The 19,356-nt window shown below is 37.6% G+C and overlaps 2 protein-coding genes across 3 annotated transcripts in view; one reads left to right on the forward strand and one right to left on the reverse strand.

Annotated features, from left to right (window-relative positions):
* Positions 1–19,356, forward strand: part of FBXL13 (F-box and leucine rich repeat protein 13) — a 219,973-nt gene that overhangs the window by 71,085 nt on the left and 129,532 nt on the right. The window contains exons 8-9 of the mRNA XM_086397072.1: positions 894–989; positions 3,697–3,829. Of these exons, the coding sequence (XP_086253198.1) occupies positions 894–989; positions 3,697–3,829 (229 nt within the window). The remainder of the gene's footprint in view (positions 1–893; positions 990–3,696; positions 3,830–19,356) is intronic.
* The window catches only part of LRRC17 (leucine rich repeat containing 17), a 35,684-nt gene continuing 29,730 nt past the window's right edge, over positions 13,403–19,356 (reverse strand). Inside the window, exons 4-5 of one of the 2 annotated variants that reach the window (XM_086397061.1) lie at positions 13,859–14,232; positions 13,403–13,736 (exon numbers count right to left, since the gene is read on the reverse strand). In XM_086397061.1, the coding sequence (XP_086253187.1) occupies positions 13,707–13,736; positions 13,859–14,232 (404 nt within the window). In that variant the 3' untranslated portion in view covers positions 13,403–13,706. Of the gene's footprint in view, positions 14,233–19,356 lie in introns of both variants that reach the window. The other variant, XM_086397062.1, reaches the window with a different exon arrangement.

The raw sequence follows: 19,356 nt of genomic DNA on the forward strand, positions 1-19,356 counted from the left end.
ATAATATTTTTGAGTTTTGCCTTGATTTCCATTTGCTCTCTTCCTTTCTTCTGGAAATTCTATAAGGGTCTGTATAGAATATTGTATAATGTTATCTATAACCTTTTTATGTTATATAATGTACTCTTAACTTCCTTCATATTTTTCATCTCTTTCTACCTCTGTGCCTTACCTGTGTAATTTTATCTTACATAATCTTACAGTTTGCTATTTCTTGCATCAGCTGGGTTTCTTCTGCTATGTAACTCATAGTTTGGAGAAAGGGTGTAAACATTTAGCTATAATATGAATAAGGTCTGAGAACCTAAAGTGATACATGGTGACTATGGCTGATAACACTGTGTTGTAAAATTGAAATTTGCTAACAGAATAGAACTTAAATGTTCTCATAAAAATGAATTAATTAAAATAAAGATAAATATGTGAGTGTTGGATGTGTTTAACTAGATGGAGGAATCCTTTCACAATGTATACATATATCAACTCACTACAACATACATTTTAAGTATATTCCCAGGAATCCTGTAACTTTAAAAAGAACCCAGTTCATTTCAGCAAGTGATTATTGAATGCCTTCATTTAGGGAAATCATTCACTTTCTAGCAGGATGCTACTTTCATTCAGAAAATAAAATAAAGCTACCTATCTTCTTCACCATCCTTCTGCAACTATCAGTTTGATCACACTATATCAAAGGCATCATCAGATAAGTTCTAGAACTCTAGATGAAATTTCTATCTTTAGATAAAATGCAAGCACATAAACCCCAATATATGGATTGCATTATCCTTGTTAACACACACACACATACACACACACAAATGGAAAATGCAAGAGTTAGATCAAAATTCACATGTTTTTCAAAATTGTGTATTATTTTTCTTTGTGTTTAGATTTTCTCCTACCTCAGTTTAAGAGATTTGGTAATATGTGGTCAAGTGAATCGCTCCTGGTTGTTGATGACACAAATGGGCTCATTGTGGAATGGTGTAAGTAGACACTACCTGAAGTATGTCTTTATTCTAGTTCTTAAAGGAGAACAGACTGCTATAGGCCACCTTGTAGCAGTAATGGGGACCCCCTTCTTCCCTGCTCCACAACATGGGATCACAAAAAGGAGGTACACTTGTTTCACTTTCGTCCAGGCACAGCCTGAAGGAAAAGAGAAAAAATGGTATTTGAAGAGATTTGATAGAAGTATTTTCTAATTTAAATAGTAGAAATAAATCGAATATTATTTTTTGGATTGAAATAAAGCTCTATTATATCTGAGTTAGGTTTAACATTGCCTTACTCAAGGAGCTCCAGAGATAGACTAAGCAAAATGCAAGAAAGGTGCTTATTGTAGAGTCTGGCATGTGGGCAGCACTCAATAAATATTAGCTACTGTTCTTAGTTTAAAACACACACACACACACACACAACAAAGCAGCACAAAATATGGAGTAAAAGGGAAGAAAAAAAAACTACTGAGCCTGAAATCAGGCTAAAATAGACAACATGTAAACAAAGCTTGTTTGATATTTCTTGGTGTGTTTGCATGCATGTAGACATATATACATATATTGGAGAAGGCAATGGCACCCCACTCCAGTACTCTTGCCTGGAAAATCCCGTGGACGGAGGAGCCTGGTGGGCTGCAGTCCATGGGGTCGCTAAGAGTCGGACACGACTGAGCGACTTCACTTTCACTTTTCACTTTCAAGCATTGGAGAAGGAAATGGCAACCCACTCCAGTATTCTTGCCCGGAGGATCCCAGGGACGGCAGAGCCTGGTGGGCTGCTGTCTATGGGATCACACAGAGTCGGACACGACTGAAGCGACTTAGCAGCAGCAGCAGCAGACATATATATACTCAGGCATTTTCTAATGTGGACTCCTAGGCTCATGCCTCTTGTATTATTCTTGTCATTGCACTATATTTGTACTATTCCCATAAAGTAGAACATGCTTTATTTTTCATTCCAAAGAAACATTGGGTGGTACGTCTTAGCCAATGATAAAAATAAGCATGTATTATCCTTGATGACCTTTCTTTTCTTTTTCTTGGATGACTGCTTTAATCTTAATAACTGTGATCATTTATGCCATCAACAAATGTTGGAGTGGCAACATTTTCCTTGTTGCCTATGTCCAGTCAATAGCTGACTTTACCACCCCTCCTTAATTGTTACTGATTGGAGGGCTAATGGTATCATGTGCTCAGACTGACCTATGAATAGGTGATTGGGGTCATTCTGCAGAAACTTTGACAAAGAACCCAAGAGGAGTTGGCAAGGTACAAGGAATCTAGCTCCATAATCCACACAGCATCTTTACCTCCCATCAGAGCACCATTCCATTCTTGACCATAGTGTTCTACTCTTACCTTATGCAGCAATGGTAATTAAAAAAATGTGCTTGTCTTAATTAAAACCTCTTAGCTACCAAATTTAGTATTCTTGTCTTAGATGTAATTTTTAGTTGAAGGCAGGGATTCTTAAACTTTAGAATGCATCAGAATCATCGGAAGGGATTGTTAGATTGCTGGTTGCCACCCCCAGGGTTTCTGACTCAGTACTTCTGAGGAAGGGCTTGAGAATTTGCATTTCCAATGAGTTCTTGGGTGATGCTGATGCTGCTTGTCCCTGGACCACAGTAAGAACCACTGATTTAAAATAATAAATCTCTTACTTATGTGACAGATTAGGGGGTGTCACTTTTTCCTTTGGAAAACCCATAAAGAAGAAATAAACTGAATCCAAATGGTCTTGGAAAGAAGGAATATGTACCATATTAAATCAGGACAAATCTTACAGAAGACTGGCAGAAAAAGCTAGCACTCCTGCCCAGAGACCTCACTGGGTAAAGATGGAGAAAATATGAGCACATGGAAGCGAAGAGCAAAGCCAGAGTAGGAAGCTAGTTTATGCTCAGCAAATTTCTCTTTCCACAATTATCTGTTGCCCTTCATTTGCAATTATTTCTGTCTTTATTTGTGGGTGCTCAAGTGTGACACAACTGTAATAAACATTTTAGCATGAAGAATAACTTTGTTCAGAAAGCAATAAGAAATAGGATGTTCAGTACACTTAACCTTTTAGCTGAAAGGTAGTATTAGCACTATGTTATTGTTATCAAATATACTTCAATAAAAAAATACGATGTTGTTGTTCATCCACCAGCCCTGGCCATCCAGAGGTTACAGAAAATTCTGGCCTTTCAGTTTTATACACTGCACTCAGATCATCTTTCCTTATCTCTAGAACTACCCCCACAAACTTAAGAGTTATGGAAAAGCCATTATAATCCACAGAGTATATTGTCTTTCCATAGTCAAGCACTCAATGTATAGTTTGTTCTCATGAACAAAGAAGCAGGCACACATTAGTGATGAATGAAGAAGGGTCCGTTAACCTTGAAGTAGGGGGAAGCCTTGGGGCTCACCTGGAATGATGGGGGTGAGCATCCAGGCACTCCACAACAATTGACTCTTGTTGGGAGGTGGATGTGAGATCCCTGCCTTCTCAGCTGTCAACCTGGACTGGACATATGGAATCTGTAATTAAACCTGGGAATGATCACAAAACCCCTAACAAACAGAAAAGAGTGATGAGATAAAGAAATTTTAGTTCTTTGATGCTTTAAAAATATTTTAAAATTTCACATGCCAAAGATCTTTCTCATTTCTTAACATTTTTGTTTATCCTTTTTAGATTGATTTTTCTGCAGTAAAAAATATAATCACAGATAAATATATAGTGTCTATTTTGCAAAGGTGGCGTCTAAATGTGCTGCGCTTGAATTTTCGTGGTTGTGTTCTCCGATTGAAAACTTTGAGATCTGTCAGTAAGTATGTTTGTTAACTGTTTGTCTTGCTTCCATGTATTTTAAAATGGAAACTTCAGTTACAGTCTTAGGCCATGAGAATGCCTATTAAAACTATTTAAAAGTCCCATAATACAGTCAGCTCTTTCCAGATTGTATGCCCTGAGACCTGGTCCTTTGGTCATTCTTATTGATTTTTTTGTTTAGCATTTGTGTATCTATATATCATCAATTTATCCACAATATAAGGACATATTCTCACTAAAGAAATAATAATAGACAGTAGAGGAAAAAATCTACTTTCATCTCTCTCAAACCCATTCACTTACCCAGTGGTACTCAACACTATCACTTTTTCTGTTTTTCTAAAATACATTTAAGTATTTATGATTAAAAATACACACTTTTAATTTTTAACATTAAAGGGATAATATTGTTTTATATTTTCTTTTATATCCTGAAAATCTTTTCATGTCAGTACATATAGAACTACTAAATTATTTTTAAGTACTTAAAATCATTTCCCTGGTTTTAGGGAATACCATACTATGGCTATACCATAGTTATTTAACTTTCTTCGTACTGATGGACACTAAGATTATTTCCAAGTTTTCTAACTTGCTTTGTAAACTTTGTGTTTAACTGTCTTAGTTCAGGCTGCTATAATAAAGTTCTGTTTTGGCTGGGTGGCTTATAAACAGAAACTTATTTCTCATAGTTCTAAAGCCTGGAAGTCTAAGACCAGGGTGCCTAGTCTTGGTTGGGGTCTAGTGAGGGCCTTGTTCTGGTTGTTGACTTGTGTATTCTTCCTGTATCCACATATGGTAGAGAGCAGGAGAGAGCTCTCTGGAATCCCCTGTATAAGGGCATTAATCCTATTTATGAGAATTCCATCTTAATTATGTCCCAAAGGCCCAACCTCCTAATAGAATTACATTGGGGGTGAGGATTCCAACATATGAATTCTGGGGGACAAACATTCAGCCCATTGCATTAAAACATATGTCCTTTGAGGTACATTTCTAAGTTTCCATATATATAGTTCTGGAAATGAGAGAAAAAATAGATTTCAAAATATCAATATGAATGATATAGATATTAATGGGTGAAAGCAAGTTGTAGAATAATATATATATATAATCTAATACCATTTGTATACAAGTTTTCAATGTGTAAAATAATTCTATATACTTCATATTTTGAAATAATTTCAATATTAAATATTTAAGGTCACTTGTGTACACACACACACACACACACACACACACAGACAGCAAAATATAAACAGCATGCATGTGAATGAAAAACTCCAAATGCAAGACAGTGGTTACCTCTGAGATGGAGAGAGTTGAATGAAATGGGGAAGAGGTTCACAAGGGCTTTCAACAGTTATCTGAATTTTTTTAATTGAAAAAAGAAAAATACAAAATGGAGTTATTCTGATTGGTTATTGCTGGTGCTGCAGAAAGTGATGGTTTTATATATAATGTCATTTTATCTGATCATATATTAAACTGCCTTCCTAGTTTTAATAGTTTGTCAGTTGATTCTTTTGGTATTCTAGGTAGACTATCATATCACCTGGAAATATTTCCATTCATTCCTATTCTTATATCTTCTACTTCTTTTTCTGGTAGCAAGGATATGCAGCTATCTTGTCTTGTTCTTTAATCCTTTTCTCATATTTTTAATGAGAATGGTGTTAATATTACTATATATTCTAATTTCTGGGACACATCCTTTACAAAGACATAATGCTGTTCCATCTTTTACAGCAGCCATCTTCTGAATGTTCTTCATTCAATCTGGTAATGTTTGCATTTGGATTTTTAGGAACTATTAATTTCTGACCCACCAAGACCATCCTTGTTGTTTTCCAAGGACATGATAGATTAGAAAAATTTGTTTCTGGTAATTTGGGTAGGAAAGGAAAATTGAAACAGGTACTTAGTCTGCCATCTTAAACCAGTTTATTACTTTTTCTTCTTTTGTTCTCTTTTCTTTGTGATTTGGTGACTATCTTCAGTGTTTGCTTGGATTTATTTCCTCTTTTTGTGTGTGTGTACACCTGTTTTACATTTTTGTTTTGTGGTTATTATGAAGTTTATGTAGAGCAGTCTTTATACATATTTGATTATTTTAAGTTGCTATTCTTTTAAGTTTGAATGCATTTTTACTCCCCTTCAAGTTTACTGTTTTTGACCTCACAGTTCATACCTTTTTGTTTTGTGTATCTCTTAACTGCTTATTGTTGATATAGATGATTTTACTACTTTTGTCTTTTAACCTTCCTACTAGTTTTATAAGCGGTTGATATTCTACCTTTACTGCCTTTGATACCTGCCTTTACCAATGATGTTTTTTCCTTTTGCAATTTTCATATTTCTAGTTGTGGCCTTTTCTTTTCGACTTAGTGAAGTCCCTTTAACATTTCTTGTAAATCCGGTTACTTTCAGCTCTTGCTCCTCTTTAAAACTCTTGGTCTTTTCTTTGAATCAGAGTGGTAGCCTTGTGGAGTATTGTTTTTCCCTTTATCACTTAAATAATATCATGCTACTCCCTTCTGGCATGCAGAGTTTCTGCCGAAAAGTCAGCTGATATTAGTTCCCTTGTTGCTTTTCCCTAGCTGCTTTTAAGATTTTCTTTTGAAATTTTTGCTATTTTAATTATAGTGTGTCTTGGTATGGACCTCTGAGTTCATCTTGTTTGGGACTCTTGGTCCTTTCTGGACCTGAATATTTGTTTCTTTTCCCGGGTTAGGGAAGTTTTCAGCTATCATGTCTTCCAGTTTTTTGCCCTTTCCTCTCTTCTTCTTATAATGCAAATGCTAGTACACGCAGGTGTGCTAAGTTGCTTCAGTCATGACTGACTGTGCAACGCTATGGACAGCAGCCTGACCAGCTCCTCTGTCCATGGATTCTCCAGGCAAGAATACTGGAGAATACTGGAGTGGGTTGCTGCGCCTCCTCCAGGGGATCTCCCCAACCCAGGGACTGAACCCATATCTCTTACATCTACCTGCGTTGGCAAGTGGGTTCTTTACCACTAGTACCACCTGGGAAGCCCAATGTTAGTACACTTGATATTTTTCCAGGAGTCTCTTAAAGTATCCTTATTTTAAAGAAATTTTTTCTCTTCAGATTGGGTGATTCTACTGTTCTTCCAGTTCTGTTCCTCTGTATCATCTCATCTACTGTTGATTTCTCCTAGTATATTTTTATTTCAGTTATGATATTCCTCAGATTTTTTCTAACTCTTTGTTAAACTTCTCACTGCATTCATTCATTCTTCTCCCAATTAATTGAGCACTTCTATGATCACTACCTCAAATTCTTTATTGCATAGATTGTTTATTTCTATTTTTCTTAGTTCTTCTGGAGTTTTGCCTTGTTACTTCATTTGGAACATATTTCTCTGTTATCTCATTAAGCCTAATTCTCTGTTCTTATTTCTATGTGTTTAGGAAATGTAAAAAACTTACCAACCATGGAAGAGTAGTCTTATATAGGATATGTCCTATGGAGCTGAGCAGCACACTCCCCACTGGTTATCAGAGTTAAATGCTCTAGGGCTGTCCTCAATGCAGGCTGCAAGGGTCCTTCTGTCATGGCAGGGCCAACGACAGTGGGCAGTCTGGTAGACACGGCTGGCCCCTGGTGTGTTTGGTGGAAAGACCCTGCCTTTTTCAGTGGTTATTGGACCACTGAGTTGGCTGTGAGGCCTGGCAGGTCTTGGGGCTGGTCACCAGCTGAAGGATGGGGCCAGTTCCCAGGGCTGCTGGCAGCAGGCCTTACGGGGGTGTCTGGTAGCCATAGCTTATTTAATAAAACCACTGTTCATTTAAACAACCTTGGGTCTATCAAAGATTAAAAAATTAATCTCAGAGATGTTTCAGCTTTTCCAGTTTTTTTTTTCCCCCAGCTAAGGTCAGTTGATTTATTGATGTGCCTAAAGTTATACACATTTCTGGTAAGAAGTTTGACTTTCTCACTTTTTGTTAGATTGAAGATAAATACTGGCTGATATTTTAGGCTGTTTGGCTGAGTAGCCACACGACTTGTACTTGTAATCCTTATCTACAAAAAACTTTAGAAGAAAATTAACTTTAACATATTATTTTAAATGTTTAAAAGACAGATGAGAGCAAGGCTGGGAAATGCCTGTTAAAATATTATGATAGGTAGCCAGAGTATACTGGAGAAGGAAATGGCAACCCACTCCAGTGTTCTTACCTGGAGAATCCCAGGGACAAGTGGAGCCTGGTGGGCTGCCGTCTATGGGGTCGCAGAGTTGGACACGACTGAAGTGACTTAGCAGCAGCAGCAGCAGCAGCCAGAGTATATGATGAAACACTTGAGCATACATTTGGGAAGTATACACATAGTGATTTTTAAGTCCAACAGTTGCATTTTTGAACCTGAGCAAAACAGATTCATAAGGGATGAAAGGCTCCACTTGACTGCAGTTTTTCTACACAGACTCGATGACTGGCAAGATGAGATCAGTTCAGGAAATGCTTGACTTGTAAACAGCAAACACCCTCTTCCAACAACACAAGAGATGACTCTACACATGGACATCACCAGATGGTCAATATTGAAATCAGATTGATTATATTCTTTGCAGCCAAAGATGGAGAAGCTCTATACAGTCAGCAAAAACAAGACTGGGAGCTGACTGTGGCTCAGATCATGAACTCCTTATTGCCAAATTCAGACTTAAATTGAAGAAAGTAGGGAAAACCACTAGACCATTCAGGTATGACCTAAATCAAATCCCTTAAGATTATACAGTAGAAGTGACAAATAGATTCAAGGGATTAGATCTGATAGACAGAGTGCCTGAAGAACTATGGATGGAGGTTTGTGACACTGTATAGGAGGCAGTGATCAAGATCATCCCCAAGAAAAAGAAATGCAAAAGGCAAAATGGTTGTCTGAGGAGGCCTTACAAACAGCTGTGAAAAGGAGAGAAGCTAAAGGCAAAGGAGAAAAGGAAAGATACACCCATTTGAATGCAGAGTTCCAAAGACTAGCACGGAGAGATAAGAAAGCCTTCCTCAGTGATCAATGCAAAGAAATAGAGGAAAACAATAGAATGGGAAAGACTAGAGATCTCTTCAAGAAAATTAGAGATACCAAGGGAACATTTCATGAAAAGATGGGCACAATAAACGACAGAAATGGTATGGACCTAACAGAAACAGATGTTAAGAAGAGGTGGCAAGAATACACAGAAGAACTATACAAAAAAGATCTTCACAACCCAGATAATCATGATGGCATGATCACTCACCTAGAGCCAGACTCTAGAGCCTGGAATGTGAAGTCAAGTGGGCCTTAGGAAGCATCACTATAAACAAAGCTAGTGGAGGTGATGGAATTCCAGTTGAGCTACTTCAAATCCTAAAAGATGATGCTGTGAAAGTGCTGCACTCCATATGCCAGCAAATTTGGTAAACTCAGCAGTGGCTACAGGACTGGAAAAGGTCAGTTTTCATTCCAATCCCAAAGGAAGACAATGCCAAAGAATATTCAAACTGTCGCACAATTGCACTCATCTCACACACTAGCAAAATGATGATCAAAATTCTCCAAGCCAGGCTTCAACAGTACATGAACCATGAACTTCCAGATGTTCAGCTGGATTTATAAAAGGCAGAGGAACCAGAGATCAAATTGCCAACATCTGCTGGATCACTGAGAAAGCACAAGAGTTCCAGAAAAAAATCTACTTCTGCTTTATTGACTATGCCAAAGCCTTTGACTGTGTGGATCACAATAAACTGTGGAAAATTCTGAAAGAGATGGGAATACCAGACCACCTGACCTGCCTCTTGAGAAACCTATATGCAGGTCAGGAAGCAACAGTTCGAACTGGACATGGAACAACAGGCTGGTTCCACATCGGGAAAGGAGTATGTCAAGGCTGTATATTGTCACCCTGCTTATTTAATTTACATGCAGAGTACATCATGAGAAATGCTGGGCTGGATGAAGCACAAGCTGGAATCAAGATTGTTGGGAGAAATATCAATAACCTCAGATATGCAGATGACACCACCCTTATGGCAGAAAGCAAAGGAGAACTAAAGAGTCTGTTGATGAAAGTGAAAGATGAGAATGAAAAGTTGGCTTGAAATTCAACATTCAGAAAACGAAGATCATGGCATCCGGTTCCATCACTTCATGGGAAATAGATGGGGAAACAGTGGAAACAGTGAGAGACTTTATTTTGGGGGCTTCAAAATCACTGCAGATGGTGACTGTAGCCATGAAATTAAAAGATGCTTGCTCCCTTGGAAGAAAAGCTAGGATCAACCTAGACAGCTTATTAAAAAGCAGAGACATTACTTTGCCAACAAAGATCCATTTAGTCAAAGCTATGGTCTTTCCAGTGGTCCTGTATGGATGTGAGAGTTGGACTATAAAGAAAGCTGAGTGCCAAAGAATTGATCCTTATGAATTGTGGTGTTGGAGAAGACTCTTGAGAGTCCCTTCAATAGCAAGGAGATTGAACCAGTCCATCCTCAAGGAAATCAGTCCTGAATATTCACTGGAAGGCCTGATGCTGAAGCTAAAACTCCAATACTTTGGCCACCTGATGCGAAGAGCTCACTCATCTGAAAAGACCCTGATGCTGGGAAAGATTGAAGGTGGGAGGAGAAGGGGACAACAGAGGAGGAGATGGTTGGATGGCATCACTGACTCAATGGACATGAGTCTGAGTAAACTTCGGGAGTTGGTGATGGTAGGGAGGCCTGGCATGCTACAGTCTGTAGGGTCGCAGAGTCTGACATGACTGAGCGACTGAAATAAACTGATGCAGAGTATGTGATGTAGCACTGAACTGAACTGATGCAGAGTATATGATGAAACACTTGAGCATACATTTGGGAAGGATACACATAGTGATTTTTAAGTCCAGCAGTTACATTTTTGAATCTGAGCAAAACAGATTCATAAGGGATGAGAGGCTCCACTTGACTGCAGTTTTTCTACACCGACTTGATGACTGGCAAGATGAGATCAGTTCAGAAAACACTTGACTTGTAAATACTCCCAAAGTTGCATGTTTATGTTTCTAGAATTCATAGAATAAAATACTTAATTTTGGGGGGAATAGAATTTATGAAGTAATTTTCCAGTTTGCCTACCATATTCATGTTATTATTACTGATTCTCTCATTTATACCGATTAGTCACACTGTTGACTGATACATATTACATCTCCCCATCCATTCACCAAATACTCTGCCTCCTGCAGAAAGAAGCCCCCGAATCTCACAGAATTTAGCCAAGTAGATTCTTATTACTGAATTGCTTCTATTTGTCAGAGCAGGAGCCTTATTCAGATTTCTCAGAAATGGGTATTAATTGATCCACGGTGAAAACTCCAGGAGAGGGAAAGTTTAATAAATGACTAATCCACACTGTTTAATATTAAATATCTTTCTCAAAGAGTCAAGATTTAGGTCAGAACTGACTCAGACTTAGGACTCAGGAGACCTTAGCTTGTAGTAAATCTTATTTACTTCAAAAAAGAAAAAAATCAAAGAATCTTAGAACTAGTTAAAAAAACAAACACTTGGGTATTTGAATAAAAATTCAGGTGATATTTAAACATATGTGTTCAAATATGGAGATCTCAGGATTGTATTATTTTTGACTACTATAAAATATACTTTTAAAAAACTCCTGAATTTCATTGCCTATTGAACAGAAGGAAGTTGCAAAGACAAGTTATTAAATGATAAGAAATTGGCAGGAAAGGAAGTATCTAATTGTTCATTCCATCATTGATCAGCAATGCTTCCCTGAGAAACTATGAACTCTGATACATAAAAATAGCAATGTTAAACTTTCAAAAACATATTTAAATTTTGGCCATGGAAGATAGTAGCGATTCTAAACAACTTACTTTTGGATGATCCAGATCAGTTTGTATCACAGTGTGTTCCAGAGCTTTATTTCCAAATAGATCCCTGGGGATAATCCTGAATATAAAAATCAACCAATAAAATTCCCAACTAGCCTCCAAAAACTAAACCAGAGAGTAATTTGGGTCCTTTGTTTGAATCAGACTTAATATCCTTATTCCTTTCCAGAACCTTCACCTCTCCATTGAGTGCCTTTGTCTCCTACTATGGTCCCACCTGGGCTTTCTCCACCATCAAATCTTGGATGTTTTCTTTAATATTCCACTCTAAGTGCTCATCAACAATAAGTAAATTTATTATATCTCTCTGGTAACACTTCAAATTTAACAGCTGCCTTCAACCTATCATGTTGAATGTGAGAACTTGCTTTGAGAACCAGTGTCTCTTAAGTCTCCACCCTGACCCAAACCATAGGAAAAAGGGCATAGAGCTTAGAACCTTACAATGCTGTGTCATTTCCTAAGCCACAAGCTCCAGCAATTCTTCCTGTTCCCCACTCTCTTGGTTTCCTATACATATTAGTACAGATTTAACTGACTTGACCCAAAGATTGTCTCCAGCCCTCACAGGTATTTCAGGAGAAAAAGGAGAAAGGTGTTTCAGGAGGCATACTCTATGCCTCGGATTCCTCATCTAGAAAAGGCAGATAATATGTACCTCAGGAGGATCTTGTAAGAATTAGAAAAAGAACATGTGAAGCTCTTAGCACAGTGTCTGAGCTCTAGTCGGTGCTTCAGAAATGCTCAACAGAATTCCCAGGTGGTCCAGGGGTTCGGACTGGGCACTTTTGTTGCCATGGCCGGGGTTCAGTCTCTGGTCAGGGAACTAAGACCCCATAAGCCACATGGCACAGCCAAAAAAACATGTTCAATACTATCTGTTATTTATCATTTCTATACTTTGGAAATCTGTGCAAGTATCAAAGATCAGTTGCTAAACTTTGTATGAATACCTTGATATAAGAAATGAAAATATATTCAACTCAGTATGAAAAAGGAAATCTGCATAAAAAATTGTATTTCTAATGATATGCACATATTTCATTTTATTTTTCTAATAGAATAGTACTATCAAAATACAAACTGATGGGGTTAGTCTCCAAATACTTCCTCTCTTTCTGGTGATCTGTTTTTCTAGGTGAGCTAATTTTAACCTGCAACCCCATGGGCTTCTCTTCCATACCACCTGCTCCCTCAGTTGCTTCTGATATCAATTTCTTTTTTGTTTCTTTTTCATCTCAAATCCTGACCCTGAATCCTAATTTCATCCTGTTTTATGCTCCTTCACATATGAAGGGCTCAGATCCTTCCCACTGACAGGCGGCTCCATAGCCTAAATTCTGTTAAAACACCAGTGCTGTTTCCACACTTACTAGTGTTTATACCTGTTCAGGGCTCATGATTCACACCACGTACAACTGCTTCTCAGAGTCCGGTCTTCTAACAATTTCTAACATAATTCTCAGATTCTTGGCTTATTGCATGTGACAATTCTTCCGGTTTAGCTGGACATTTTTTTTTTTTTTTTTTGCAAGGATCAGTGAAAAGTAGTGGAGAATTTGAGTTTACCAGGACCTCATTTTGGAGTGCACAGGAATCAAACATGGAAATTTATTCAGTGCATAAGCTGACTTACTGGAAAAAAAGGCGGGGGGGTAGAGGGGAGAGAATAAGATTTTATTATTACTAATCATTTGTATCTCTTCATTTGATCATCTTTAGGTATGTGCACACAGCTCTTGAAAAGCATGTGAAAATGAACCAAGCTTTTTTTTAATTTTTATTTTCAAAAAGCAGTAAAAAGATTTATACAGGACATTATGAAAATCTAATGCCATCATTAGGACCCAACTCCTGCAGGTTACCAGTGTGGGATCATCATCGAAAGCTGTTCGGCAAACAGGCAGGCAAGCAGGATAAGAGTATTCCTCTGATTACTATATTGTCACAACAATAGTAATCAAGGGAACCTTCCTTTAGTTGGATAATCCTGCATAAATAAGTAATACAGTTAATCAAAATGTAAACATGCGGTTTTCCAACACCAGTATAGCAAAGGCAAAACTAGTTGCAACAAGAACAATTCTATTATCCCACAATAGTGATTCTTACACTTTGCTTCTTTGCTGTATGATCCTTATGTATTTTTTCCCATTCATCATCTTCCATATCCTGGTCAAATGTTTCAGGGTATGCTGGTAATTTGTCTTTGGGGCATTCTTCATAGTAACTCCGAACATACTTTCCTACAAACCACCCTTTGTATTCTTCAGGCATTTTGCATTCCAGGCCATTATAATGCACGTTGTAGTGATGCTTTAACCAGTAGTAGAGGTAGTGGATGTTGTAATCACATCTCCAAGGGTTCTCTCTGAGCCACAAGAGTTTCAAAAAATACAAGTCTTCTAATACACCATAGTCAAAGTTTTGCAGACTGTTGTTTGATAAATCTAACTCTTCTAAATGTGTGAGTCCTAAAAAAGCAGCTAGAAACGGAAAATATTTATTAAACCAGTGAGTAATTAGGTTAAGTGCACTGTATATTATAAGGACAAATTTAAAAGTAAGAGACAATTCTCGCTGTTGAAAATAAAGGAAAAGATTTTCCTTAACCTCCTTTTTCTCAGAGTTCTTACTTTAGAAAACTTCCAAGTACTTTCTCTTCTTTTTTGAAATGTATACACATCCTTTAGAAGACTAAAGAGGCCTTTCTCAGCTCTCTGAGGAACATCCTGCTTAAAAACCTGGGAACAATCTCTTTGAAATGGAAACATCAAGGGAAGAAACACTCCTGCCTCCCAGTTACTGTGGGAGGGTAGAAGCCTTTAAGGCGCAAAATTATCTCTTGTCATAAAGACAGAAGTTTGTTTTCTTCTTGATAAAGCCAATTAGCTAACACAGATGGCCACTCCAATTGCTCGGTAAGCTTTTAGAATGAACTATGTTTGGCAAGTGGTGTTGTCAAGTCTTCTTACTTAAGGACTGAAAGTGAAAGTGAAAGTCACTCAGTCATGTCCAACTCTTTGAGACCCCATGGACTGTATAGTCCCTGGAATTCTCCAGGCCAGAATACTGGCGTGGGTAGCTTTTCCCTTCTCTGGGTTGGCTCTTCCCTACCCAGGGATCAAACATGTATTCTGAAAACACACATATGCTAGGTTGTATTTGCTTGGCTATATAAAGGGTGAGATTTCTTTCTGCCTCTGCAATCTCTTTGCAGATTGCCTGTTGTATACATCACATTCCAATTTAATGCTTATTCAATAATAAAAGAGTTTTCTTTCTCTACTACTTTGTGGAGAGGATTTCTATGCTGGGTGAGGACTCTGGTTTTAATTATATTTCCCTAACAGTATAGAATCCCAGGGACAGGGGAGCCTGGTGGGCTGCTGTCTATGGGATCGCACAGAGTCAGACATGACTGAAGCGACTTAGCAGCAGCAGCAACAGTATACATGTCTAAATGAAAAATTCTGAAACATGTTTTTACTCAAAGCTCCCCCCTTGATTAGATTAATTAGAGTACAATTTTTTATTTGAAAAATCAGTTTTAAGTTAGATCTCTAAAAAATGTATTTCGTGCTCATGTGCATTTTTTAATACCTGCTGGAAAAATGCCACAGAAAGACATGGATTAGGAAAATATTTCAATGTAAGACATAAGTGCACAAAAAATGAGAAATGTGCTCAGAAATCGGACAGCTCTTTGGGAAATGAATAAACTCTGAAAATGCCTAGAAAACAGCCATTTCCAAGTTTATGGGGAAGAAATTATATTCTTGTATTGTCCAAAACAAAAAAAAATTATCAATATTTTGAAAACATCTGGTTGTATTTTGGCAAGCTATGATAGCTATCAGCCTTGAATTCATATGTATTTAATTTCACCAGAGGGTACATAATTAAAACAAATATTGAACACATAACAAAATAATACAACAAAAAGCTATTTTTCTTCTCTGAGAGTAAAGAAATCTAAACATAAATTATCCCTATTTCAGTTAATGTGAATAGAACAGGTACGCTGTAACAGGTCAATCCTGATTTTAAATATTTTGTTTCTATTTTAAACATTTTCTCATTGCTGTTTTAAAATACTTTTGGCTAGGGTATACAGTGCCCTTATGTGGAATTTCAAAAATACACTCTCAAGCCAATACCATTAACCTTTTTCATATCATTTGTTCTCAGACAAAACCCATGTGTGCTTAGTTGCATCCAACTCTTTGCAACCCCATGGAGTATAGCCTGCCAGGCTCCTCTGTCCATGGGGATTCTCCAGGCAAGAATACTGGAGTGGGTTGCCATGCCCTCCTCCAGGGGATCTTCCCAACCCAGGGATTGAACCTGGGTCTCCCACATTGCAGATGGATTCTTTATCTTCTGAGCCACCGAGAACCCCATGAATACTGGAGTGGGTAGCCTATCACTTCTCCAGGGGATCTTCTCGACCCAGGAAATTTCGCTTCTCCAGGGAATCTTCTCGACCCAGGAAATTTAACCTGGGATCTCCTGCATTGCAGGAGGATTCTTTACCAGCTGAACTACCAGGGAAGCCCCCCAAAGAATTATATTTTGGTGCAAAGCAATGACTTGGGTGTGGGGAGGAGGAGGGAGTGAGGAACAGGCTGCTGCGAAGGAGCAAAAGGTCAGCCCTTGCAATGATAGTTCTGAAAACACTGCATTCAAAAAAAACTAACATTTGTGAGTCAATCATCTCACTGTTTACTTTTCTTAACAGAAATTAGCCCTTCAGATTGAAAGCATCTGTAAACATTCCTATATTTTATTTCGAAAATGCTAAAGTTGTTACTTAAACCATACATATTTGGGCACTTGCGAAAGCTACTTTTCATTTGTTCCTTAAAGGAGGCAGATTCTAAAATGGGGGTGCCTTCTTTCCTTTTTCTGCAATAATATCTGGCATTTTATGAGACTGTTATTCACATTGCCTTTTAAAGATTGATATATTTCACTGCATTTGTATACCTATCAGCATACATCATTAAAGTAAGTTTGCTTTGGCAGTGTTTCAACTCAAAAACCCTGAAATATAGAAGGTATTTATTTTAAAAGTTTTAAAGGTCATTTTGACTTAAATGACCACTTAAAAGTTCTGAGATGCTTTTTTGTTCCAGAAGATTTACCAAGGAAAAGTGGTTGACATTTTCCAGATGCTCAGTACATATTTGTTAATGTAGAAAATATCATACTTTCCTGAAACTGAGTTGAACAAAGGGGGAAAGGATAATACTGCAGGTACTATTTGCAATACCCAAGACATGGAAGCAACCTAAGTGTCTATTGATAGATGAATGTTTATGTATATATACAGATACACACACAATATTACTCAGCCAGAATGAAATATTGCCATTTGCAGCCATATGGATGGGCTTAGAGATTAAAATAATGAGTAAGTCAGTGAAATTATATACTACTATATATAAAATAAACAACAAGGATTCCCTGTGTAGCACAGGTCACTATATTTAATATCTCGTGATAACTTATAATGAAAAAGAACCTGAAAAAATACATATGTATTCTTGAATCACTTTTCTGTACACATGAAACTAACACAATATTGTAAATCAACTATTTTACTTCAATTTAAAAAGACCTAAACTGACATTTCACCAAAGACAAACAGATGGCTGACAGACACATGAAAATATGCTCGACATTGCTCACTATCAGAGAAATGCATATCAAAACCACAATGAGATATCACCTCACACCAGTCAGAATGGTCATCATCAAAAAGTCTACAAACAACAAGTGCTGGAGAGAGTCTGGAGAAAAGGGAACCCTCTTGCACTGTTGGGAATGCAAATTGATACAGCCACTATGAAAGACAGTATGGAGAGTCCTTAAAAAACTAGGAATAAAACCACCATATGACCCAGCAATCCCACACTAGGCATATACCCTGAGGAAACCAAAACGGAAAAAGATACATGTACCCCAAAGTTCACCGCAGCACTATTTACAATAGCTAGGACATGGAAGCAACCTAGATGCTCATCAACAGATGAATGGATAAAGAAGCTATGGTACATATATACAATGGAATATTACTTAGCCATAAAAGGCACACATTTGTGTCAGTTCTAATGAGGTGGATGAACCTAGAGCCTATTATACAGAGTGAAATATGTCAGAAAGAGACAGATAAATATCATATACTAATGCATATATGTGGTACCTAGAAAGATGGTACCAATTAATTTATTTGCAGGGCAGTAATGGAGGAATAGACATAGAGAGCAGACTTAAGGATACAGGTGGGTGGGAGGGGAGGAGAGGGTGAGATGTAAGCAGAGAGTACATGGAAACCTACACTACCACATGTTAAATAGCCAATGGGAATTTGCTGTATAACTCAGGGAACTCAAACAGGGGCTCTGTATCAACCTAGAGGGGTGGAATGGGGAGGGAGATGAGAGGGAGGGGACATATGTATACCTATGGCTGATTCATGTTGATGTTTGACATAAAACAATAAAATTTTGTAAAGCAATTATCCTTCAATTAATAAAATAAATAATTTTTTTTAAAAAAAGAAAAATAACAATAACAACAAAAATAACAAAAAAAGAAAAACAACAACAACAAAAAAATAGTATTCCAAGGTGGCACAAGTGGTAAAGAACCTGCCTGCCAATGCAGGAGACATAAGAGACCTGGGTTCTATCCCTGGGTCAGGAAGATCCCCTGGAGGAGGACATGGAAATCCACTCCAGTATTCTTGCCTGGAGAATTCCATGGACAGAGGAGCCTGGCAGGCTACAGTCCATAGGGTCAACAAAGAGTTGGACATGACTGAAGTGACTTAAGATAGCATATATGCATTAATACATATTTTTAAACACTGGGCTTCTCAATTAGGAAGACACAAATATTGTGTACATTACAAATCTGATCACCATTGCAATCATTCTCAGTTCTTTCTAAATTCAGTGTGTTAACTTACCATATTCATTCTTGTCAGGGGCTTTGCTTAGCAAATGGAGAAGAGGTTTGAAGGATGAAAAAGAATTGATCTTGATTTTGGATTAGGTAAAAATCTATCTCAGAGAAGGCAATGGCACCCCACTCCAGTACTGTTGCCTGGAAAATCCCATGGATGGAGGAGCCTGGTAGGCTGCAGTCCATGGGGTCGCTAAGAGTAGGACACGACTGAATGACTTCACTTTTCACTTTCCACTTTCATGCATTGGAGAAGGAAATGGCAACCCACCCCAGTGTTCTTGCCTGGAGAATCCCATGGACGGAGAAGCCTGGTGGGCTGCCGTCCATGGGGTCGCACAGAGTCGGACACAACTGAAGCAATGTAGTAGTAGTAAAAAATCTACCTGGCTCTAAGTTGAGCACATTTTATCTTAATTTATGAGCATACTTAATTTTATGAACTTAATTTATTCTGCTTAGCAGAATGTTTCAAATTTACTGTTAAAGTCTTACTTTAAACAAGTTGGGACTTAACGAATAGCAAAGAGAATGCCAAATCTGAATTTCCTTTTAAAAAAAATCACAACATGTGTAGCATATTATTAGCCACATACTCTTATTTTTTAAATATATTCTACAAAACACTTCTTTGGGCC

Source organism: Bos grunniens, chromosome 4 (genome assembly GCF_055505025.1).
Source record: "Bos grunniens cultivar Pamir isolate PY7600 chromosome 4, Bosgru_T2T1.0, whole genome shotgun sequence".
Lineage (NCBI taxonomy): Eukaryota > Metazoa > Chordata > Mammalia > Artiodactyla > Bovidae > Bos > Bos grunniens.